At 38.2% G+C, this 25,811-nt stretch overlaps 1 protein-coding gene across 2 annotated transcripts; it reads right to left on the bottom strand.

The window, feature by feature from the left end:
- On the bottom strand, positions 1,612–24,768 carry LOC18770359 (transformation/transcription domain-associated protein). 2 transcript variants are annotated; one of them, XM_007203898.2, is made up of 35 exons: positions 24,310–24,768; positions 23,196–23,962; positions 22,916–23,041; positions 22,734–22,819; positions 21,910–22,018; positions 20,624–20,719; positions 20,470–20,532; positions 20,308–20,367; positions 19,613–19,681; positions 18,925–19,006; positions 18,695–18,747; positions 18,518–18,616; positions 17,207–18,439; positions 15,616–16,620; positions 15,208–15,543; positions 14,623–14,881; positions 14,299–14,521; positions 13,529–13,901; positions 13,011–13,160; positions 12,702–12,923; positions 12,340–12,561; positions 11,291–11,944; positions 10,603–10,860; positions 10,154–10,501; positions 8,744–9,225; positions 8,241–8,667; positions 6,605–7,903; positions 5,923–6,183; positions 5,547–5,837; positions 4,976–5,449; positions 4,037–4,468; positions 3,491–3,769; positions 2,681–3,232; positions 2,356–2,565; positions 1,612–2,084 (listed from the first exon to the last, which is right to left on the bottom strand). In XM_007203898.2, the coding sequence occupies exons 1-35, from the start codon at positions 24,365–24,367 to the stop codon at positions 1,965–1,967; spliced, it is 11,778 nt and encodes a 3,925-aa protein (XP_007203960.1). In that variant the 5' UTR covers positions 24,368–24,768; the 3' UTR covers positions 1,612–1,964. The 2 variants fall into 2 exon arrangements, with proteins under 2 accessions (XP_007203960.1, XP_020424026.1); XM_020568437.1 differs by having other exon boundaries at positions 1,645–2,084; positions 18,518–18,583.

Raw genomic sequence — 25,811 nt, 5'->3', positions numbered from 1 at the left:
TTTCTTTTTTATAAACTAAATGCCTTATTACTTTATCATTAGTATGTTTTATGAAATGAGTCCACAAAATTTAAAATAATTAATTACTATTTATTAAGAAATTTATGAAATGAGTCAAATATAATTTCTAGCTTTTTTTTTTAGTGGTGATTTCCCCCACTCCAATTTTATCCACTTACACTCCATAATCACATATAACCACAGATGACGTTTTCAACAAATTTCCCCATAGGGTCAAGACCCTAAAACATTTTTATTTTCCTATGAATTTATCATCATAATCAGGGACGGATCCAGGAATCTTATCTCTTATCTCATAGGGTCATAGTGTAAAAGTTTAATTTTTTTGGAGGAGCTGGGGCTAGGGCTTAAAGGTTTGGTGGGGGAGAGGGTTAAAGGTTTGGGGGGATGGAGATTGGGGATTTAGGTTTGAGGGTTTAGGAATGGGAGTTTTGGATTGGAGATGCTGAAGTCGGGAGAGTTCTCTTTGAATCTGTTCTTTTTTTTTTTTTTTTTTTTTAAAGACTTGGACCAAAATGACGTCGTTTTGGCCAGGTCTTTTTAAAAAAAATTCACTAGGTTAGGCCAAAACGACGCCATTTTGGCCAGCGTGTTAAAAAAAAATATTAAACGCCAGGCTAAAATGGTCGTTTTGCCCAGCATGTTTTAAAAATTAAAAAAAACATAAGCACGCTCTGCATCTTCTTCACCCTTAGATCATCTCCTTCAGCCATTTATGGAGTCACACGGCCATTAAAAGGAACCTTGTAACTTACTTTCATGAAGTCCATAGGGTCATTTGATCCCATTGACCTCACTGTGGGTCTGTCATAATGAACAACATATGAAGACAGTATCATCGGCCAATGAAGCAAATTACAACATGCATACACAAAAAAGGAAGAAACAAACCATTTCTAGTTCTGGAGAAAAAAGTCTTGGTCATAAAGACCCAGAAATGAATCAGATTATAAAACCCACCAGACAAAAAAAAATTCAATGTTAATGGCATAGAAATTAAATTTTGACACAAACCCAGAGAGAGAGAGAGAGTTTACTGACAAAGCCGCAAGAACAGGAGGGGATGACAGAGATGGAGTTGGACTTGACGTGGTTGAAGGCGGCAATGCAGAGATGGGAAGTCAAGCCCAAGCCTCTCTTTGAGGATGAGTATTTTAAGAATAATAGTGGGTGTAAAAATAAGATTATGTTTTTTCAAATTTACAAGGTAGGAGAGGAAATAGGACATGATGAAAATAACAGCACTTCATAAAAAATAAAAAAGGAGCTTATTCATCTTTTGTGCATTTACACTCTTTGTTGGAAATTGTATATTCCCACTCTTCAATCTGCTTACACTTTTTTTTTGTTATAATAAAAAATATTAACAAACAAAAGAGAGTAAGTGGACAAAAAGAGAGTAGGAAAATCATAACCTGAAAAAATCTCCTTTGGTTCTTGGTAGTTCTTGTTGTTGATTAATAAGAACCTTTTCTTGTTTGCTTGATCTTTGTTTCTTTCTTTGTTGCCCTGGTTTTACCCATTGCGGTAATATTCATCCATTTACAGAAAGGAAATATATATCTATATAAAAGATCACTGCAAAGAAATGATATCTCAAATACGGTAACTGCATTTCAATAGTTTTAACCAAAAACAAAATTCCTTGCAAAGGAACGATGACGCATTTCATTTGTATAATATATGGATCCTCGTCAATGAGATACCTAAAACCCTAGAACCAAATCTTTACTCCTAGATGTGATTTACATATGAATTTGTGATTTACATGTTCAACACCCCACTCAATTCTTTCCAAATTGGGTGTCAAAAATATAATTATGGGGAATGACTTCTCAAAATCACTATAAGAGCACCGATATGTACACGATAAATATTTACAACAGGAAACCGTCCGAGCAAAATATACCATATTTTTAACTCTAGAACCTCCGGTGCTAACTTCAAAACCAGGGGTGCCACGTCGGATCCATCATGCACAAGTTCCTCGGAGTCAAGGCAGCTTCAACCAACTCAGTCACTCCGCGCTGCACCGACTGTGGTGGTTCCATGGCATTATCCTCCTGAATGCAGCAGAAAACACAACACACTCTTAGGGGCGGTTAAATTAGCAATCATTTCCAGATTCTGAACCAAATTTGAAAACCAATTAAACCTAAAATATTAAAGAAAAAAAAATTCAGCCCACCATCGTCCTGAAGTCTATTTGAAAAGACAAGGGAAAGGAAAAGAATGCAATTTTTTTTTCTTTCTCATTTCAAGAGGGGCATTTAATTGACATCATTGCAAGTGACAAAGCTCTATGCTACTATAAGATTGGAGGCCCTGACTTACCTCTTCAGAAAAGTACTGTGGGGCAATTCCATTGATCCGGCCAATAACATGCTCGACATTGGTGATGACCTTCTGCTTAAAGTCAGCGGGGTTCATACTACCCCCCCCAGCAAATGGGGCCATAGGCATGCCAAGGGGTCTTCTCCAAGACCAAGACAGCAGCTCGTCACGGAAGAACATAGCCAACTGATGCCACAGATGTTGACTTTGCTGCAATACAGGAAAATTGAGAATTAGGATACAAATAATTTCTTTTTCTTTCTTCATTCTCAACTTAGATCTGATTAATCCTCATACTGAAAGCAACTGCCAACAAAAAACTCACTTTAGGTGAAACAACAGCCTGTGCAGCAGCACACATTGCAGACACAATGAGACCTTCCACTCCAAAATGGGAGAAGAAGGCTTGCATGTTCCTCGTAAGACGAAATGGTACTGGTTCATTAAACTCGATCATTCCATTTGCATCATATGCTGGATGAAAATCAGTTTGAAATATTTTGCCTGTGTTCTTAGCAAATAGAATTTTATTTGGCGACCTCCCACCAATTTGTAGCATGAGAGACATGAAACTTGAGAGGGCCAGCTGGATGGCAAACTGCTTTTTGAAAGCCCACATATGGTTGCCATTTAGCAGAGTCTTGTACATGTATTGCGAAAAAATGCCATCAGTTACAAGATTTCTTGTTATGTCATTATAAGCTTGGAGGCGAAGGTCTACGACAGCTTCTGGTGAGATTTGGCCAGATATAGCTTGGTTCAATTGCTCCTTAAAATAGGTGATGGGAAGATCCGCTTCCTTGTCGTTCCTTGCACAATGGTTCTCATACACCTCAAGAAAGGTGCTATACATCAAATCATCTTCTACCATGCGGACCTGCACATACAGAAATAGTTGAGTACAAGGGGAACTGAATCCCAAACTGACTATAAACTGCTGAGATGTCTTCAAGGCGGGAGTTATAAAAAGTGAATATGTATGAGTAGCTATACTATTAAATGTAGATAAGTCAAATGATCACACATGCTTTATATACATGGCCGGAACAAATTTCCTGCCCTTTTCTTTTTCCACACACACACACAAGAGAGGGAAGATAAAATCTAATTCCTTCAAATGCGTATAGGGATAAACCTGAGACCAAACAGGAATGATGATTGGGGTGTGAATAGATATGTGGCGTCGCCTTGATTCCTTGTGCTTATCAAACATTTGGTTCATCACACGGAAAAGCTGCAATATTCGTTCATCACTCCTAGCATTAGGAGTCAAAGATGTCTGGACAATAAAATGACGTTGAGATCCATCCGAGCCAATTAAAGTCAAACGACGGAAACTACTTCCATGTCTTCGCACAATTGGTATATCAGCTCCAACCCTGTCTAACTTTACTGTATGGTCAGGTGCAATTTCCTGCGATCATTACAATCATGTTTTTATATTTAAGAAAATGCATTGAGAAATCAAATAGAATATTGAATGAACTTGATCATAAAACTGGCTTGTTTTTAAGAAGCTTGACAGTCATTTAACATGATAGAATCAGCTTGGGATACTACCATCTCCATTTATCCAATGACAGTCATACAGGAAGACCAATCAGTTAAATCATAATGAATAAACAATAAAGCCAGGATCCCAATGATAGGAGCAGAAATGTGCAAACACTGATTTGATTACCTGATCATTGAAGTATTGTCCTGGAACCTCTACATCAACGACATGGAAATCGCGCAACACCCTGCTTTCCTCTTCCAGCTTCAAGACAGCTGGAAACCTGTCCTCAACATTGCTCTGGAGGACATTTTTCCAATGTTTTAACCGCTCAGTCAATTCAGAGAGGGTAGCCGGGAAAGTAGTAGTGCTCCCAGGATCAAGATCACGCTCGAAATCCTGTTTATACTCTCTCACAAATTCAACGTGCTTATTCACAGCATCTTGTGAAAAGCAAGCTCTGCAAACACCAGAGAGCTCCTTCTTAAGAGATTGGGGAACCTCAGCTGTTGTGGCAGTTGGGTACTTGTAACATCGATGAAGCAGTGCGTTAACAACAGCTAGAAGTCTCTCCTCTGGCAGAGTGACAAACCTTGAACCAATTTCAGTCAGCAGAGTCTGCACTCAGAAAGAAAAAAGAAACAAATATATCATCTAGTTGATCAAAAAGACCAAGATATGACTCCTTTTTTTCTTCAATATGCTTTCTCCATATGAGCAGTCTTAAACAAGATTAAACATTTTGGTATACTATGTATGGCTAGCTTCTTAGCAACACAAAAAGTTTGTCTTAATAGAATGTTAGTAGGTCGTTCTATCACATGGCTCCCTGGGTGTGAATTGCAAAAGAATATTATTAGATGATTTGAGAATCCAAAGGCCGCAATTAGAGTCCTGAAGCATTCCATTCTGCTCACCCTGTCTTTTTGGATCACATGGAGCCTCTCTTTTGATTCTTTTATGGAGTTGCCTTAGACAGTAGTTGTATAAGAGTTAAAGTTTCGATCTCCACTAATTAAAATTAATAAAATTGACTTACTAATAAAAAAATATAAAGTAAAACTGCTACATAACAAAAGTAAATCAAATATTTAACTTAATAAATATGAGACGGAAATATCACACCTCGAGTTCACTAGCCAAATTAGTATGCTTGCTTCTAAGAGCCTCCATTATATCTTTTGCAGCATCAAAAGCACTTGCAGCAGAAGGTACCGAACCCAGAGCACCATTGCGCCTTAATGCACTTTGACCACCATCATTGATGGTTGAAGAACTTTGTTGCTCATTCCCCGTATGGATGCCACTCTCGACACCTGTGGACCTTTCAGATTCTTGCCCATGAGAGTTTCCACCATCATGAGAACCAATTCCGCCACCGGATTGAGCAGCTTGGTGAACTTGGTTGTCTGAGGATAAGTTACTGCCACTATGACCTTGCACTCTAGCATTCCCATCAACTAAGCCGATTGAAACAGCACTGGCACCAGAGGCACTTTGCTGCATCCTTTGAGCCATTGCCATTCTACTACCAAGTTCAGTTTTATTTGCAACATCGCGTCGTTCAAGCAAATACGTGCGCAGCCAGTAATATAGAGCCTGAGATTTTAATGCAAGAGAACATCAATATTTCTGTTGGAAGGGAAGTACTGTTTTAAATTTCTTCTCCTTTCACAAATATAACAGGACATTTTACCTGCGGATACACAGTGGCGATTTTTAGTAGGACGAGTTTGCAGTGGAGAGCTTCTGCCCTCTGCAAAGAAAGTAAGAGCTGTGGAATCCAAGAAAGCCAGACCCAGTGCGGAATTTCGTCAAGATATTTATCAAAAGCTTTCCCGACAGGTTCATTGGGAGTATCAAAGCTGAGAAGATATAAAACACGAGCAAGATGACTTCTTGAGTTAGATATGCCAAATTTGATGCCTTGAAGAAAGCAGCTCACAGCATACTCCAACCACATCTCGTCATTGGTTTCTCTGTAAGCCTGTGCAAAATAGTTTAGCAGATAAGCCCTCACAAATAAAAACACCAATATTATTAAATACATTTGAAGCACAAACATGAAATACCATGTCACAGTAATTTCCCCAGCTTATCCATCCTTTAGGCAAATTTTTGAACAGGCTGATGGCATTGGAGTATGAAAGATTAGCACCTTCAGAGTCATTTAACTTTAACAAGAAATCCCCCTTCAGACGAAATATTTCTGCTTTATGTTTCACAGGAAAATACTCCAGATTAGTGCTGTTGATTAAATTGAGACCACTAGCAAGCTCTCCTTTCATTTCCAAATAAGCTTTTGCTTGTTCTCTTATCTTAACAAAGGCCTCCTGGTAGCATACACGGAAAGGGATTAGAAACCTGCATCTATTAAAACGAAAGTAGTTTATGAAAGAAAATTACCAAAATAACGTAGTACAGTCAACAAGTACAAAACACAAGCTCAGGAGGACAAGGTTCATGCAACATTACCTCCAAAAGGTTCAAATTGATACGTTAACATAATGAACATTGTTAGAAGTTACAAGAACCAAATACAAGAAACGAAAAATCATAAATTGAGGGCTTTCAACAACTCAGCTAGTAACCCCCAGAATAAAGTCATTCATAAAGGGTCTTCTAGGCTTGTAGTAAATGCCCATAAAGGTTCAACACACATGTTTTTGCTTGTACTTTGTTTGATTGGTGTAAAAAAGTAAGAGTGATGTCTTCCTAAGCCCAATACAATATATTTGTTATATTTTTAAATACCTGCACTTCCATCGTTGAATGGCCATACATCTTTTCAAGTATTATCACGCAAACATCATATAGGCCTTGCTTACGACCAACACGGGCAAGCTTATTGACGTTCCAAGCTTTGTCACGATAACCAAGGTGATGAAGATTATTATTTGTTGTCGTGAAATCTTTGAATGCATCTATGACTGCATTATACATTTCGTTCCTCCATTGTAGTAAATCATACCAAACAGACATGTTATCCCATTCATTTGGAGTTCTCAGTCTCCAAGTCTCAAGAATGTCCTTGAGATCGGCATACAGATTTCCGTGCACACCAACTACGGAATTCCCAGAAAGTTTGTTTCCATTGGCAATGTCCACAAGAATTCTAGATGACTCTTGAACTTCAACTAGCTGTTGGAATTGCTGTAAAAGAGGAATCCTGGCATGGACAGACATCTGTGGCAACTGCCACCACTGATCCAAGGCAAGATCTACACCTTTCCCCACAATGTTCTCAGCATCCCCGACACCACTGGAATTTCTTTCATGAAGCGCAAAAAATGCTTGTATGAGCCGAAGTTTTGGAGTTTCTTCCACCTGAGCCTTTGTCATTACATGATCCTTCATATATGCCCAATCAGGCAATTTCCAAAGACTGTCGAGTAGTATTTCATAATTCTCAACGCTCTTGCCAAAGTCTACCAATGCATCCCATTGACTAAGTTGAGTAGCACAGCACAGCCATTGTTCTTCCCAGAGACACATCTCGGGCTTTGGTATTGCGTTGTTATATGTGCCTTGAGTTGCCTTAACCATTGCTTGGTAAAAGAGGCTTTGAGCACGCTGCCAGTAGCCATGCTGAACTAGCGAAAGACCGGCCCTAGTTTCAGCAGTGATTGGCCTTTTCTTCCACAGCCCACACCTCATATCTTCTTCATTGAGCAAGCGATAAAGTTCAGCAAGGGACTCAGAGCACTTCGCATCATTTGTGAACAACAAAACATGACTTTCCAGCAGTGCCAATGCTATGTGCCATGCATTGTAAGTTTTTCCAATATATTTAATGAGCTCACTTGGCATCCGAGGTTGAGGGTGGCTCAACTGAAGCCCTTCCAGAAGGGCTTGCACAACATTTGGTCTGCTGCCTTGCTGCTTCTTATGATAATCTTTTGAAAGGAGGGTAATCATTGGTTTAGCTAGTGCAACCTGCTCTTCCTTGTGTAAGGTCACCCAGACAATGGGAAACACCAACACCCATAAATGGTATGCGACATTGGCATCCATATGAGCAAGCTCTCTCAGTGGAATAATAAGATCAGCCACCTAAAACAGAGGAAAAATTAAAAAATTAAAAAAAAAAAGGTCAGACTATCAATCAATAACTCAAGCTTGTCGAGAGATATGGTTTACCACCCACGACTTTCAAAGCAGAATTAATTAGTAACAAACTCTGGGAGTGCAAGAGTGGGAGAGGGGAGATGCTAGAAACCATACATTCTTGTATGTGACTCTGACACCACATGGCATGCTGACGTGGTATTACAAGTCCATCCAAATTATAACATGTGTACTGGGACTCGTAACACCATGTCAGCATGTGACATGGTGCTGCAGTCACAGAATAGTTTCTCCAAATGTACAAATAATGCACAAGCCTTACCTTGAGTTTGCTCATCTCATTCAAAAAATGTGCGTGCTTATGAACAAGGGTGTCAAATGTTAGAGGAGCATCCTCGGAACCCTCTGGAATATCAGTGACCTGGTGCTGCATCCCGGATGGGTCTGGAGAACCTGAAACCAGAAGTGGTGGCACCTTTGCAGAATTTGGAGCAAGAGTAATAGCTTTATCCTCGACTAAGATTGCTAAAAGAAGATCAAGGCCCTGTTTGAGCCAGAAGACATCACTCAAGGCTTCCCAATCCTGGAGGTGAATAATGTACTGAAGCCTAGCAAACAATGTTTTCCCAAGAGATTCATGATAAAGCGAGAAGAATTTCATCCTGAATTCAGGATCTCTTGCCCGTAAACCAAGCATGAATTGCCTTTCCACTTTCTGAAACACCTCTTGACGCAGGGATAGGGGATATCTGGACATTGATCAAATCATTTAATTATCTCCTTTTATTCAAGTATAACAAAAGTGAACTGAAGTATATTACTTACTTATTTGAATCTGCACATAATCCATAGAGAAGCTGAAGATATTTACTGTCCCATTCTTCCAGAGCATTTGAGAAGTTTTGTTTATCAACCTGTGAAAGCTTTTGAAGAAAGGAAACTATTTCCTTCGGAGTGAGAAAAGCATTTGAACTGACAGATGTGCCTGGCTTTCCGAAGTCATCTTCAATCCACCCTTTTATTACCTCAAGTATGCAAAGCAGCACGGTAGCATCAGTACCTTTCTCAGCAAGCAAGGTATTCAATATGTTAGTTACAGATTTTTTGCAATCTGGAACAATCATGACCCTTTCACTAATAAGTTTCAGCACAGATTTCAGATTAGAAATAACTGCTCCAACATCGGCACCTTGACGAGAAGAGGAGACTGCAGAATCTATCACAGATTTCGGATTAGAAATAACTGCTCCAACATCGGCACCTTGACGAGAAGAGGAGACTGCAGAATCTAGATCTTTTGTCTGACCCTGAAAGAAGACAATTTTTGCTATATATAATTCAACGAAAGAGAGAAGGGATGTTATCAAATTTTAAAACATCATAAAACAAACTATAAACACAAATGTTCATTCCAAAATATAATCATTTGGAAAAAAACGGAAGTGTATTGAACCCTTCTAGATGAAATAAGTCCATTACGGGGGCTGAACATAAAAAATTAAACAGTACAACTTAAAACCAGCGCCCTCTTTAGTAGAATAAGATTAACAATGACCATTTAGTTAGTGGCATTTGTCTCTACCTTGATGGCCTGAGTTCAAATCTCACAGACGAGAGTTTGTTCTATAGTTGAAAAGAAAAAAAGAATCAGTAGACAAAGGTCAATTATGTCAAATCACATGTGTGCTTGGGTTGATTTTTTGTCATGGTTCTACCCTTGAATGAAGCCTCAGAGCCTTATTGTACAAAACTCGATCAAACTTTAGCAGTAAAGTTTGCCTCATACATATAAATGTAACTTTCTAAGAATATTTCTAATGTAGCAAATTGTATGTGATGACTTTAAACTTTTATCATACACCCACAACCAAAAAAACAACAGGGGAAAAACAAAGAGAAAAGATATACTTTGTATCTTAAATGGTTATGCACACAAATAAAGTTTATAGAACCGTCCCACTACTTGCATGCAACAGAAAATCTAAATTCAAACACCAAGAATAGAGAACACAATGCTGTGTTTTAAAAACAGTGACCAAACAAGAAGAAACAAAGAAAAGCACATTGATGACACCTGATATGAACAGAATAGGAAGCGTAATCCACATAGCAGCAAGGCAAACAAAGAGAAATAAGAAAGAAAAAAGATCAGGAATCAAATAAAATTTTCACCTTAATGAAGCATTAATTTATGAAACATGAAAGAGGTAAACATATGAGAAAACAGATACATACTTGTCTCAAATGAGAACCTGCGGATGACCCCATATCCCGTGCCAGGCGTTGAAGAATACGAACCAAGATGTAAGGATCAACAAAGTTCTTCTGCACCTCTGTCAAGGTTCTAATCACAAGCAGCACAAAGCTAATTGAATTAGCAGTGCTCTCTTCACTCGATGTTTGAGGAGCTGTAACAGTATTGATGTGCTTCTGTATTAGTTCATCAACCTTATGATATAATAGCTTCACATCTTGTGGTGTAGTAGCTGCTTCTGGAGGAAAAGCAACAAAGACCATTTTCAACAGGGAGCACAATGACTTTCCAGCATCCAACAGTTTATACTTGAAACATGGTTCAAGAATCTGTCCAAAAAAAAAACCAACACAACTGAAGTTGAGTGCATAAGTCTAGGTAATAGTAGACTTTGTGAAAATGAAAAACAGATGACAGTGTAAGAACATACCTGAGAAATTTGGTTGATATTATTTCTGATGAATAGATGTGGCTGCTTCTCTAGGACCTTATTCATAACATCCAAGCCCTGCGCGAGGGCTGTGGAAGGGTCCTTGGACTGAGGTTGAATGCTGCTTAGCAACTTCTCTAAATAATTAAACTTAACATTGGCAGTTGGCCACACCTCCAAAGCTTGTGAAAGTAGCTCTAAAGCTTGTTTGTACATAGTACTTGCTTCCTTGTCCTTAGGCTCTATGACCAAGGCAACCTGTTTCCAAAAGTCAATAAAGTGCTGAGACAATTAACCATCAAATGAACAAATCATGACAAGCTTTGATGCAGAACATGGAACTACAAACAGAAGTACAGAGACTGTCATCATCGGCGACTTAATGAAAAATTACCTCTTCAATTACATATAACACTTGTACTATAAACCTAGAGAAACAAAAACCACCATAGAACAAAATTGAATTATTTATTGAGTAAAAGATGCCAAAGTCTAAGATAGCAGTCATCTTTTTTCTTTGTCTAAAACATCCATGGAAGGAGTGCCAAGATGGAGAGCATCACCGCCAGAAAGCTTAGAGGTTTCTTCTATACGCCAAATTAATGAGGTATTGAATACAAAGATAAAGTATTTTCAAAAAATCTCGCTCATACATGAAAACATGAGTAATGAGTTGAAAGGACTTTACCCTTATAAGGAAATTGATAATCATTTCCTCCATAGCAGCATTTGGCTTGAATTCTTCATCAGGTTGGCTAGCAGATCCAGGGGTCTCAATGTTAGGTATTGATGATGCACCACCAGGAGACATCACACAGAGGGATTGAAGACCAGGTTCAACTTTGACACGCTTCGTTGAATCTTCAGGAAATGTAGACCCATCCACAGAGCGCTTAGGATCAGCACCAGCAGGGCCTGGATTAAAACCCTCACTGTTCTGATTGGTGACATCACCATCCACTACTATTTTCATTTCATTTTGCCTTTGTCTTTCCCAGCCAACCACCAAGCCAGCAAGTTCAATTGCGAGACGCCTGTTTTCTGCAGAAGTGTTGTAAGGCAATCCAAGGCGACTAAGAGAATTGACCATCTGAGGTACAAATTGAGCTCTACAGCTGTAAAAGAGATCTGAATGGCGCACAATAAGCTGGAAGATGTGAATCAGATTAGGGATTGAGTGGCCTTCCTCGACCAAAATTTTTTTGGTGTACCGTATCCAAATTGGCATGCGAGAATCTCCAAGCGGCAACCTACGTGGCAGTGCTGGCATTAGTATATCGAGGGCCTGCTTGACCAGCATTTTATTCTCTTGCTGGCAAGTTCTCAGAAGCGCTACAAAAACCTGCATTCTCAAATCAACGCCCAGATACTAAATTAAGATAACTTTCATTTTAATAAATTACTCAATTTGAACCCAAAGTTATGAGCATATTTGGGTTGTGAGTGCTCTCATCACATGCTCATGGGCTCCAGTTAGACAGAGAACAAGTATAAATAGACCACTCTAACAATCCAATATTTGGTAAATTGCTTTGAATTAAAGTATTGATGTCATTCCCATTCCCAAGCAAAATTGTGTCAGCATAAATAATAAACACAAAAACTGAGATCTTTTTACATGACAAATACAGCATGAAAACCTAAATTTCAAAGCAGTAAAACTTAATGCCAATAACAGGTTAAAACCTTGTGCCAACAGGACATTCAAATTGATATCATGTCCATAATGTGCCATACCTGGAGTATGATTTTTTCTGGGGCTTGATAGGCCTCCAAGAAGTGGCAAACATTTACAAATGCCCACTGTTTACTGGCACTATCTTCGCGTTTGAGATGATTCCAACCAAATTTGATAAGTTCTTTCCTATGATGGACAAGGTCATTCTGCAGATACTTGAGAAGCAAAGTGGCAAGCTGCAAAAGTTCTATTCTCAAGGGCTCGTCATATTCAGCAGAAACCTATGGAAGTACGAAATTGGTAAGATATAGAAACAAAATGAACTTCAGCCCAAAATATAGGGACAATTTAAAAACAGCACCAAGAAAATAAGATAAGATATAGGGGCGCTGGAGACATTTAATTCTTTCAAAAAGTATACCTCTTCTGGAGGATCGAGAAGTCTATCAACAATCGTTTTTATAATAGATTGGTCAACAACTTCCCAACTTTGATCATTTTGGAAGGAATGAGCCAACATCGGAAGAATGAGCATTTGCATAATAACCACCAGATGATCGTGGCCAAGTTGTTTTGACTGGAAAAGATTTAGAAAATGCAAGAGAAGTGCTTTCTTAAAGTTCGGTGGATATCCTTCTGCAACCTGAAAAGAGACGATGATTGTTTCACAAACAGTCAACACAAATAACATAAAAACAACGTAAATTTAAAGAACCTGTATTCAAAGTACCTCGATGATATAAAACTCCTTCAGAAATGTAAAATCAATTCGAGTATGAAACAAGAAGATGGAGAGTATATCAAAGAGAACATTCACTTCTGTTTTGTCATGTCGTAAATAATTCAGGAAGCATTTGACAAGCCATTTGCTTTCTTTAACCTGCATTTTAGAAACATTAGAAAACAAACAAGATCTGATGACGCATATTAATTGATACACACAGAAAGTTAAAGAATAACGGAGAGAAATTTATAAAATTTAACAGCAAGTCAAAAGTGATATTTGATATTTCAACAAGCAAAATTCAACATGCATCAACACTCCAAACAGCAAGAAGTAATCGGGGGAAAAAAAAGAAATTAAACTCTCAAAAGGTCACATAATTTGCATAAGAGACAAAGTCGGTGGGTTTCCCCTATCTTAATATTACCCAATAGTATTGCTAGTTTTCAAAAAATAAAAAATTACCCAAAAGATAACCAACAAAGAAAGTATACAGCTTCTGTATAACAAGCCACTAAACTAACCTGCACTAAGTTCAGCTCCTGTTCATTATGTAGACGAGATAGTCTTGCAGGTGACTTCCAAACAAGTACCAAGGTATCAAACACAATTCGGTTACTCTGTAGCCAGCCAGGTATCAATTTGACTAAAGTTTTGATAAGTGCAAGTCCCCGAAAATAAGCATCTGGTGTTGCACCAGGATGTGCAGATGGTGGATTAGAACTATCAGGTACAGGCTTAACAAGACCTTCATCACCCAACAAAGCGGTAGGAGTTGACGATCCCGAAGCAGTTGGCAAAAATTCAGGAAAAGCGCTTGCAAGTATTTTCTGTGGTGATTTAGCAAGTTCATCTCTCAAAGGCTGGCCAGCATCCGATCGGATTATATACATAAACCTATAGATTATATGACAAAATCAAATAAATGCATCTAAAGGGAATTGGCAATTTAGAAACAAAATTCCATGAGATTTATACATATTTGAAAATTTCATCATAATGATAGGATAAATACATCTCTCAATATATTTAGACATACACATTTATTTATAGAGGCAGGGAGTTTTTAGATCACTTGGTCACCATTGACCATGAAAACGTCCATGGACACCAACCGCTGGATCAAAATTCAACAATTGGCATTCAAATTTGTTTAAGTCCAGTATTTTACTTTTGGGAATTAATGTCAACCATCATATTTTGATCCAACTGCTAGTGACCGTGGATTTCATGGTTAATGATGGCCAAGAGGTCATAACTATATATGTATATGTATATCGCATCCACACATTACCTCCTGAAGTACTTTGGTTCACTTAAGCGAGCAAGAAAATAATCAACTGCAAGTGTTGCATAGCGATTCAAAAATTTTGTCAGTGGAAGACGATATGGACTGTTAATCTCACTGTATACTTGTCCCGGAAGAAGTGCTCCTTCCAATTCTATAGTCAAGGTTACAAGTTCATCAAGGAATTTTGATGCAGCCACAGGAAGAAGGTGAAAAAGCTCGATAATAGCTGAAAAGAACACAAATTTGACATCATATCATCTGTAATCATGCGTATGCGTAGGTATACAAGAACTGATGACCAAAAGTGGACAACCAAAAATATATTACCAGCTGCAATTTTGGGCTCTTCACCAGCTTTCCATGATTTCTGGCTTTGTGCAAGTTTTTCAGGCTCTAACCATTTCTTTAGGTGTTCCAGCAATTTGCCGCCCAAGGTAACATTAAACCAATTGGACAGAAGTTCAAGAAGACGGGCCAGACCTTGCAGAAGAGGCATGCTCAGATTCTTCGTATGTGCCAAGTTCACCAAAATAGGCCTGAGGCTGCTCTGCAGAAGTTCTTTTGGCATCCTCTGCTGATTAATAACCTGCATGGCAATGGAGTAGAGTTTGTTTTCTCATAAGAAATGGAATAGAGTACATTTAAAAATAATAAAAAGACTTCTTAAAAAACCCCAACTTTATAAATCATCCACCATGTCTTAACAAACCAAAACAAAACATGATACATAAGTAACATCACCAGTCAAATAGACAAGCTACGATAAGTGATCCCTAATGTGAAACCTAAAAACAGAGGCCAGTGCTTTCCTAGGATAATCATCATAGTCATCGATCATTATACATTCAGACATGTATTACAGTAAGACGAGCAAAAACCATATAGATTGACTAATTTAAAAGGAAACAAGACCTGTCGCAAGCCTTCCTTAGCCACAGCAACAATTTCAGGTGTTCGACATGTCAAAGATTTGAAAAACATGGAAATGATCTTTGCACGCAGTTCTGAATGATTAGGAGTTTTGAAATCTGCCCACGCCATAGTAGTACAGAGTAGCTCAATGCAGGCTGTTCGAAGCTTGTTTAGTGATGTTGCCACCTTTGGGTTCATAAATTTCACAACCCATACAGTTTCATCGGCCTCAGCTATTTGCAATGCTTCTTGGAGAAAATTAACCAATTCTTGAGTCAGCTTGAGAAGAGGTGGCCTCAAGGCAAGGCAGAAGTTTAAAGCTGTAACTGTTCCCACCTGTATACCACCAGATCAAGTCAAAAAGAAATTCAACACATCCCACTAATGACCATTAGCAACATAGATTACCTGTTGATCAACAGTTTTTGACCGGAGTGATCGCACCAAAAGAGGCTGAAGCAAATTTTGATATAATGGTTCAAGCAGCTCAGATACCTCACTACCAGTTCTACTAGCCAAAAGTGCCAAACATGACTGCACATTCTTTCTGACGATAACAGATGCATTTGGATTAAACAATTCTGTAGCAAGGAAATCAACTACTCCTTGAAAACTTTGCCGGCGTGGTTCACTGTTTGCTTCATCAACATTATTAACTACGCGAAGAACCTGTGTAAGCACCTGACTCGTCTCTTCTTGCTCTTTGCTAGCATAAATAGGAAGCCTTTTAAGAACATATACCAAACCACGCACAATTCTTACTTGGAAAAGGCACAGGGTCTCAACAGTAACCTTTCCAACCAAAGCACCAAGTCCCATAACACCTCCCATCTGCGCTTGCCATGTTGTCCCATAGCAACAATGCAAAAGACGGGGCAGAAGTTGCTCGAAAACAGGGATGCGAACACTTGGAGGAGGAGAGTATACGGGATTCAATGACGGACTAGAGACCATCATTGGAGTACCAGGGCCTCTTGACATTGGCACATCAGCATGCTTTGAGCGAGCAAGAAAAAGAAGTGTCTCAGAGAAAACATTTAAAGCACTAAGTGCAGCCTTGGCATGGAGCCTGTTTTCATCTGCTAGCACATCAACTAGAGCATCTAAAAATATCAGAGGGTGCAACTCTTTGAGGTTTGATGAACTACTATTCTTTGACCTGGAACTGGAACCAACATTGGCATTTGACGAAAGCATAGGGCCCCCAAGTGTAGCAGTTGCAACTGCAGTATTTGTTAAGGATGAATCAATATGGAACATCATTGCAAAATGGCGGCATACATTGACAACAAAGTCATCCTTGGGGTCTTGGAAATCTGGTTCCACGCTGGCAGCAATAACAGTCATTAAGAGAATCTTGAAAACTGACTTTTCAGCCATAAGTTGGGTCTTCGTCTTTACACCTAAGTCAGCCTGCAATTATGTCTAAATTTATTATAACGTAATACTATTTTTCTATTTTATTTCCCATTGTGGGGCATCTGAAAACAAAAATTCAGCGGGAAGAAAATTAAAGGACAGGTTAAGAAAATAAATTGCCACAGACAATAAGAAAATAAAATGCATCTAACCATTAACAGAGTATTCTTATTCTTTTATTATTATTACTTTTAATTGGTCGGGGGAAGGGGGGGAAATATCTGGACAATAAAGTTTCTAAAAGATGAGACATAATAAACTAAGGTGTAAAAGTCAAGGTGTAATACAGATAATTAATACCCACATAGGTATATTCTAATACATGGAGTTCACTTGTGCATTAACTCGTAGCATGTTCTAGGTAAAGTGCTAAAGAACAAAGATGGACCCACGGTGCAGACCAATAACAGGATCCCAAAAATGTTTATCAACGTTCGAGCATCATTTTTCCAACTTCAAAGCCAACAGTGAATAAAATTACAATAAAAGGCAATAAATAAATAAAATTATCTTGAGGTTCAAATCACTAGCAGGCTCAGCATTCAGCACTTTACAAAGTAATAACATTAACCAAACCAACCTTTATTCCTGATGTTTCAGGCCGCTGCCAAGAAGAATCAACTGCAGAAACTAACAAAGTTGACAACTGACTAGGTGTGCATCCATTGTCGGTAAACTTTTCTGGCAAATTAAGCTGAGATGATAAGCAAACACGAAGAAACTTCAAAGCCTGTTTTCGATAGAAAGTATCAATTCCACCATTTTTGTGCATAACAGCTACCACAGCAAGATTAATGCATCGATCCAATGGCACCAAAAATGGGGTTTCAGGCTCAAATGTAAGAATCACACGGAGTCCATGCTCTGGGTTCTCCTTGCACTCAAGTACAAGGGGCTCTTTCAGAAAACGCCTGTTACGACCTCCTAGCTTGCCAAGGAGTTGCAATGCTTTTGCACCCCAAGGATGGGGAGCAGGCCTCAAGTGAGACCATAGGGCCAAAATCACCTCAGACATTACATTAGCCATGCTAGGTTCCAAGAAATCAGGATTCAAACTATCTACCCAAAACTCCAGTGTTCTTAAACCTAAGCCCACAAGATCATCACTTCCTTTAAGACACAAAACAAGAGGCTTCATAAGACGGGGAAGGTGTGGTAACAATGAGCTTAAGCGTGCAGGCAAGGTTAAGCACAACTCCAGCAAAAGGTCGCTCATATCTTCCCCTGTTGGACCCTCAAGCATCATCAACAGCATATTAAGACAAGGTTGTAACATAGGAATCAAATCCCTCATAAGAAGATCAAATTTGCATACAGCCAGTGCTCGAAACGTTGCGCGAAGAAGTTGCATATAACCAAGAGGCTTTTCAACTTCAGTAGCATTTTTCATGCAAACTTCCATTATAACAGGCACGTGAGGTTGCAAAATACGTTCAAAATCTGAAGGCGCCTTTGAAACTGCGCCAAATATGAACCGAAAGAGATGCAATACTAGTTTTGCTGCAGGTTTATCTGGATGCTTCAGAACATCAAGTTTACTGTTTACAAGATAATTAACCAAAACATCTGCAAAAGGCCGATATACTTTAGGGGCTTGCAGAAGTGTAGAGAATATGTGAACCAATTGGTTGTTGCAAATCATGCACTCAAAAAGCTCAGGCATACATAACGAGAACATGTCCATTAAATCTCGAGGTTCCATGATAGCCAGAATCTGGGAAAAGAGTTGCAACATATCCCTCTCCTCATCTTTCTCCTTGAAGAGAGCCAAGCAATGCACCCCACTCTTTAAAACACCAGAAGCCTTCCGAACCTACCCAAGACCAAAGTCAGACCAAGTGAATCAAACCACAAAACAAACCCCAAAATTCATAACTCAATCTGAAAATACCTCATCTTCTCGCATCCCCTTAAATGCTTGAGGCGCTGGTAAATTAGATGATGGTGAAACAAGCACCTGTGGGTGTGTTCCATGGGTGGAAGCAGAAACCTTAAACCATCAGAAATGTCGCATAAGATAACAAATGTTAAGCAAGTCAGAACAAACTATTGACATAGTTAATAATACCTGTGATCGCGGCAAGTGTGCATGGGTAATACTCCATATGATAGTCTTCATTCCTGACAATATATGCAGCACAGATTGATCAGCGCATGAAGGAAAAAAAAATTAGCAATACCACTCAAGAACATATCAGAAGTGTAAGAAACTTAAAATCACAGATTCCTTAAACAAGTAATACTATAATCTATAAGTGGAGACACAGAAAAAAAAAATTTACACGAAGGATCACTTACCCATGACCAATGTCTTAATCAGATGTTTACAATCATTGACTTCCTTAGAATGTTCGACAGTGACCTGCAAATTCAAAACTGCCTGCAAACAAATGATATGCCAAAGAATTTATTTATTTTTAAATGCCATGTTTTATGAAAGGGAGTGGGGTGGCTATATAATCAAGCAATTAAAGAATTGGACAAAAAGTAAGTAGACAAACTTCAAAGCATGGATATCTATTTTCAAGTTATTCTTCTAATACACCCAATATGTCTACATTTTCTTCCATATCAAAAGGAATGTCAATCTAACTTTCTTAATAGATGCATTAATGTCAGCAGTATTTTAAACCCTTCAAAACCTGCAACGTCCTTCTCGAATGTCTTTATAGTTGCAGAAAATTTTAAAAAGGAAATTGAAGGCTTTTAGGCTTTTAGATTCCATGAGCAACTGAAAAGTACTTATAAATCCACCGGCTTAATCCTCAATGATGAACATATTTAATACCATTTTTATGACCTTTTAAAGTGTAACATAGGGAATAATCTACAGTTAGCATTTAGAAGAAAAAAAAAAAGGATGTACTTTAGCATTAAAAAAATTAAAGGTGGAGAGTACAAGAAAAAATTAAACGGACAACTAGAAACCATAAAACAAATTATGCATACACAAACAGTAATCTCAAAGAGAAGTTGTCAAAACTACCTGCACAGGGAGCTCAAGCTTTGACCTTAGAGTAGCACGGTCCTTTCCCTCCTCAGCCTCCTCCAACAGCTATCAGGAAATACAGAGACACGTCAGTATCAACAAATAAGCAAGATACAACAATCAATCAACCAAGATCATTAGCATCTGGATAAGATGGATTTCAGCAAATGCAAAGAACCTCAAAAGCCAATAGCATCTTAATAACAGTCAATTGACTACCAACCATTCCCGATACATAATTAACCAAATTATTTCAATACATTGTCGGAAAACAAGAAGATAATTATTTGAGCTACAGACAATATGACATGTAACATAAAACTCCTTTACTGCAGAACATAAACCATACAAAGACAATATATATATGTATAATACATAGGAGAGCATTTTTGCTCACCAATTTAACCCAACCCAAGGTGTATCCTCACCACCCTTGTCAACACTTGACACATGTCCATATGCATAACCATGGTTCCATAAATACAAAGTAAAAAGTTAACCATGGTTATGCCTATGGACATGTGTCAAGCATTAAGAAGGTGGTGATAATAGACCTTGGGTTAAAGTGGTTAGCAAAAATATTTCCTAATACATAGCCCATATGACGAGACAAAAGCTTCCACATGAAACAAAAATATCAAATAAAGAAGAGACCCTTGCAGTTGAGAAAATCTACAGCAGTCAAAGATTACCTGAGGAATAGTCCGCTTGAAAGTACTAAATTTTCCAACAAAAGCATCCAATATACGCCCCTTCAAAGAACCATAATAATTTATAAGCTAAAGGAAAGAGAAAACTCATAAAGTTTACCAATTCAAACCATTCTAGGCAAACAGTTAGATTGCAACTCAGACCAATAGAATCCGTGCTTCATCCATAGATGGTTGGTCGACACCTTTCTCAAATATTGGCTCCACCTGTGTACCAACAAATTTATAAATATAACTGAATACCCAAATGAAAATAAAAACTGCAAAATCTCTTGAAGAATAGAGTCAGCATATGCACCAGATTCAGCATCAAGCGAGCACAAGTAGTATGAATGCTCAGTGACAATGAAGCATCATGCATGTTGCTCGAAAACAAGTATATGATTCGGGATAACTGCAGCACATAATGTAAGTATGTTAGAAGATAATTTAAGTTATGATGAAAACTGTGAAGATACACATCAACAAAAATCAAATTTTAAAGCAATCAAATTAAAACAGAAACAAAGTGCCAAATGAGCCACTGACCATTACGGAAAAATAAAATAAAAAACACAAAAACCTGTTAAACAAGCAAATGCTGACACTTGAGATAAATTACAATTCAAAGTATGTGTAACTAAGTTAATTATCCTTTGTCTTATGCCTTTTTGTTAATTGGTTGATTATCCTTTCATATATTCTTCTAGAAGGCCCAAATTGAGCATTGCAGTTCATCGCCTAAAGAGAAAACAACAAATAAAAGCCTGAAATAGAAGAAGTATAATCAAAAGTAATCCACAACATACGAATTCCTGTGATTGACATCGTCGCTTCCTTTTTTTAATTTCCAATTTCAGTGTACATACTAACAGTATCATGTATTTACCTCAGTTCTCAAATTTATAAAAACTTGATAAGAAATCATGACAACAACAAAAGCATATGATAAAGAGGATAAAATTGAAATACAGTAGTAGCAAGACTCTTCGGGCATGAATAACTGTATAAATCTTGCCACTCAGATCTCCAACAGCTTTATAGGCATTATACCCTCCTGTATGACATGGAAATTGATTGACTCTGTGTTTTCTCAATCCAACAAAAGGAAGGTTACTTTGGGTCATAAAAGACTTATTTGAAAGCATAATCATAATGCAGGACAACCAGTAAGTGCCGTATATCTTAACCTTGAAGAAAGTTCCTTTAAGGATTCAGGTTGAATCAACTTTTCTTAGATAGGAAAAATGACCTTCACAACAAAGAAACTAAGTAAAAGAGTGATGGGCAAACTGTCCACCTAAGACTAAGCACAACACATAGGGTAAACCAACTACAGACACAAGACTAGCAAAACAAACATCACCACGAAACTCCCACCCATCAACTACGAAACCATCATCATCCTCTCACTTTGCAGAAGTGCAACAATCAAGTGAACATAGGTAATTCCTGAAATTCATCCATGGAGGATGATGATAAAGATGTACAACCGTACGATACACAGTGAATGAAAGTTGTATAATGATAAATAGGATTGAGCCTCATCAAAGCCAAGACAGTGATAACACTGGTTTTACATTAGATATCATACAAAGGAAATACCTGTGACAAGGAAAGGTCCGCACGAACATGATGAACAATCTCTGCAAGTAGACTATATGCCAATGGCCTCAATGTCTCAAAGCAGGCTCGACCACTTCCAACCAGAACCCTGAAAAGGTTAAAGAAGAAAAGGGCTAAAAAAATCAAAGCATAGTCAGCTATAACAATATTCTATCTTCTCTAAGTTCAGGAGGAATAGCTAATTCTTATTTGTATCTGAAAGTTAAAAAGTCAGGAAGAACTCCAAAGTAGAAATGTGGGAATGAACACTATAGTTCTGTCCAATGGAAGGTTGTGCATTATCAAAAACAACAAATATGATAAAAAAAAACTGCTCACATGGGAAGCAGATTGGGGGGAGAACCATCATGTCGTGGCCCTTTCCCTAATAAAATTCAAAATCTTAACATATTTTAATCTAAAATTCAACATGTCGGCCAAAAAAATATTTCAATCTGATGGCGACCAATATGAACTTTCCAGCAGAAGGATCGTTTAGGTGGGGGCAAAAGTTCCCATAAAATTAAACGAGTAATTCTATTATCTACACTACGTGTCAAATTTTGGTATTCATCTGTCCATTAGCAGCAGATTTATATACATCTCTTCAACATGATGCTTTTTGTTTAACCATGAATACATAACAGAAGAAATAAACCCCTCTTGAAATCTGTTCCAAGAACATGTTTTTAGACTACTAACAAGAATATCTTTTCAACATTATATAAAGATATTGCATTTATCCAGCTCAGCTTGACAATGAAATTTCTGTATCATTGTTTTGGCAATTAGAGGTCACCATATGATTGAGTCAACAGTGTTACCTTTCCTCCAATAGTGTGTCAATCAGAGGAAATAAACCCCTCTTGAAATCTGTTCCAAGAACATGTTTTAGGGCTACTAACAATTCCTGTATTCATAAAATATTTATGATTCAGACTTACATTCACGGAAGAATAAAAAGATCCAAGTGGAGAAAAATAAACTAAGAGACAATAATTTTTACCTTTCTAGTTGATACAGAGTCTGAACATGTAACTAGCAAACTGACTATGCTTTTACATATGCTTTCTTCATGCGGCCTGATATAATCAGCAAAGCTCTTCAACAGATACGTTAAAAACGAAACTGTCTGCAATGGAAAAGAAACAAATTAGTAAAAACTCATGAAAAGACCTGGACAGGTTGGACAAAAAAATGAAAATGATTAAACAAGTGTAACAAACAACAGTGCCCTGCTCGTGTAAGATTTAATACATATAAACTCAACAGAAACACCTGCTTACCTTCACCTGTGCACCCTTCAACTCAATAAAATGAGTCTTCAAATGAAGAGGAACCTTTTCAGGGCCAGGAACAGATATAGCAGCAACCATCAAAGGCAACAGGTGAGGAATATTGGTCTGCACAAGTCGACTATACAACTGAAACAAAAACATGACCACCAGGGGACTCTCGTTTATAATTTTGAAAGAACGTGTACTGGGGTTAAGCTGCCCACCACCAGCATACCCACTACCACCAATACCGCCACCCCCAATTCCACCACCACCGATACTGCCGATACTACCACTCAATGGTTGATCTAAAGAAGTATCGATAGTCTTGATATCTTCCCCACCCACCGCCCCATTTTCAAAGAAATGGTTAACCGTCAACTTAAAGTTTTGGTAAACTTTACAAACAAAGTCCAAGAATGGCTGAACTTCATTTTCCAGAGTGGGCCTGAAGTTCCTAAGGAGGTCAAAGATAATACGGATACATATTAAGCCATTCTCTTCGTTGTCAGTGGTTAGTACTTGCATTGCGACCTTCAAGAGTTCCTGGACAAAAGGGCGGAGTACTTCACTGTGGGGGAGACGATTGAGAATCTCCACCACGATGTTTCGGAGCTTGTGTTCGGGATTGTCCGTGAACTGTGGTTTTGTAATTTTCTGAAGAATCACTGAGAATGCATGAAAGTAGCATCTTAGGAAATTCAAGTACTCGGCAGTGTGCGCAATCTCTAGGCTGTCCCGAACCTCCATTGCCATCTGAAGCCTTGTCTGAATTGCTGTTCCAAATAAGAAGGAACAAAAGAAACAAGAACATCGTCAAGACCTTCGTTCAAACGTAGTTAAATCAATAATTAATCAAATCAAAATTGAGCTGTTTTGTTTTGTTATACTATTGGGTGTGAATACAAAGGACATGCTTGGTTCAATAGGACCTGCATTACTGGAAAATAAATTAATATTTTGCACAGGAAGATGAATATGATTCTCATATTAAGGGCTCGTTTGATTAAATTTTATCAAAATTATATAACTTTTGCTCAGAAGCTAAAGGGAGGTTTAAGAGTTCAAAACCATAGTTGAATTATGCTTCAGAGAGAGAGAGTGAGAGAGAGAGAGAAAGTACGGAGGTCAAGCTCGACGAGACGCCGAGCGTGTTGCTCGAAATTCTGAACCGGACTCATGGCTTAGTAGAACAAGCAGAAAGCAACCAAAAAACCCTAGCTTTGCCGCGAAAAACACGAAACGCACAGCTTCGAAACCAAATTTCAAAGACTCTGGTTGCTCAGATTAAAGTGCTCCTGGCGCGACTCTGCAGCCTCTTCTTCTTCTACTTCAAGAAGCACTCCAAGCAACCGGAGCTCTCCTACTTACTGCTGTTGGTCTAAAATGGAAGAGATCGTACGGATAAAACGGAGGAGAAATTGACTTTCAATGTTGGAAATTAGGGTTTTTCGAGTGATGGTCGGGAAATGGTCTTGTAATTTCTCTATATGTTATGTTATTTACGCTGACAGTGTTCTATGTTTCTCTCATCGTGTCCTCGAGGACTCGAGATTTTGGGGGAATTGCGTTAAGTGGTTTTCAGGGACGAAAGCCGTTTTATAGAGTGGTTTAACGGACTCTGAAACCGTTAGAGGCCCAAATTTAATTTAGGGACCTGATTTTGAGATATTGGGCTGATTTTATTTGCAAAGGGTTTAGGAACCTGCTATTGAGATAAAAGGCCAGGAGAGAAGTTATATTTGTACCCAGTATCTGCTCATCACACACCTACAGAGGGTTTGGTACAACGGACTATTATGGACTGAATTAAATTTTGAGATTGTCTTGAATTAGCTTTTCGGATTGGCTTAAACTGGATTAAAATACTGACCTACGTTTGGTGTTGCATTCGACTAAAAAAAAAATTATTTTAATATTTAATTTTAATTAAGGATTTTGACATAAAAATAAATACAAATAAAACAAATAAAATTCTAATATTTAATTTTAATTAAAAATTTTGACCTATAAATAAATAAAATTCTAATATTTTTTAAAGGCTAAAACTTGTGTCCTTTTTTATCTTTCTACCTCTTCTCTACTTTGTCTTTTCTTCTTCCTTTCTTCCTCTTTTCTTCTGCCTTCCCTATTTCTTTTTTCTTTCTTTCTTCATATTCTTTCCTTTCTCTTTTCTTCTTCCTTCCCTCATTTTCACTCTCTTTATGCCACACTATTTAAGATTTCATTTGGAATTTTGTTTTGTTTTGTTTGCATCCACCACATACCAAAAGTGGATGGCTCTCTTAAAAGTTGGGGTGCGGAGGCCAAGAGCGCCCTGAGATGAGGATGGTTGTTCACTCAACTAGACTAGGGGCAGACCCAATCGAACCATCAACTAGACTAGGGGCAGACGATCGTGGACTTATGGTGTGGTGGTCGGGAACTCGTGGTGGTGGTGGTCGGGCTTGTGTGTTTGATGTTGGTGGTGGTATCCAGCCAGACTCGTGTGTTCAAAATAACACCCTCACTATTTTACGAACCACGGCCTAATCTCCACTGTGGCTGGAGAGAGAAAAAGGGTAGAAAAAATAGGAAGTGCCGTGTGTACATAGAAGTTTTTGTGTTTGAATGTAACACTGTCAC

The sequence above is a fragment of the Prunus persica genome, chromosome G7, assembly GCF_000346465.2.
Source record: "Prunus persica cultivar Lovell chromosome G7, Prunus_persica_NCBIv2, whole genome shotgun sequence".
Classification (NCBI taxonomy): Eukaryota; Viridiplantae; Streptophyta; class Magnoliopsida; order Rosales; family Rosaceae; genus Prunus; species Prunus persica.
The sequence above is the reverse complement of the archived record's forward strand: the minus strand, read 5'-3'. Positions and strand labels throughout refer to the sequence as shown.

What these genes read in the sequence shown, in the direction of transcription:
- LOC18770359 (XM_007203898.2), bottom strand. Translation starts at nt 24,367, where the DNA reads ATGAGTCCGGTTCAGAATTTCGAGCAACACGCTCGGCGTCTCGTCGAG. An exon ending in CTGAAACATCAGGAATAAAG is followed by an intron (nt 16,621 to 17,206) that starts GTTGGTTTGGTT and finishes ACATAATTGCAG; the next exon opens with GCTGACTTAGGTGTAAAGAC. An exon ending in TTATGTGCAGATTCAAATAA is followed by an intron (nt 8,668 to 8,743) that starts GTAAGTAATATA and finishes ATCAATGTCCAG; the next exon opens with ATATCCCCTATCCCTGCGTC.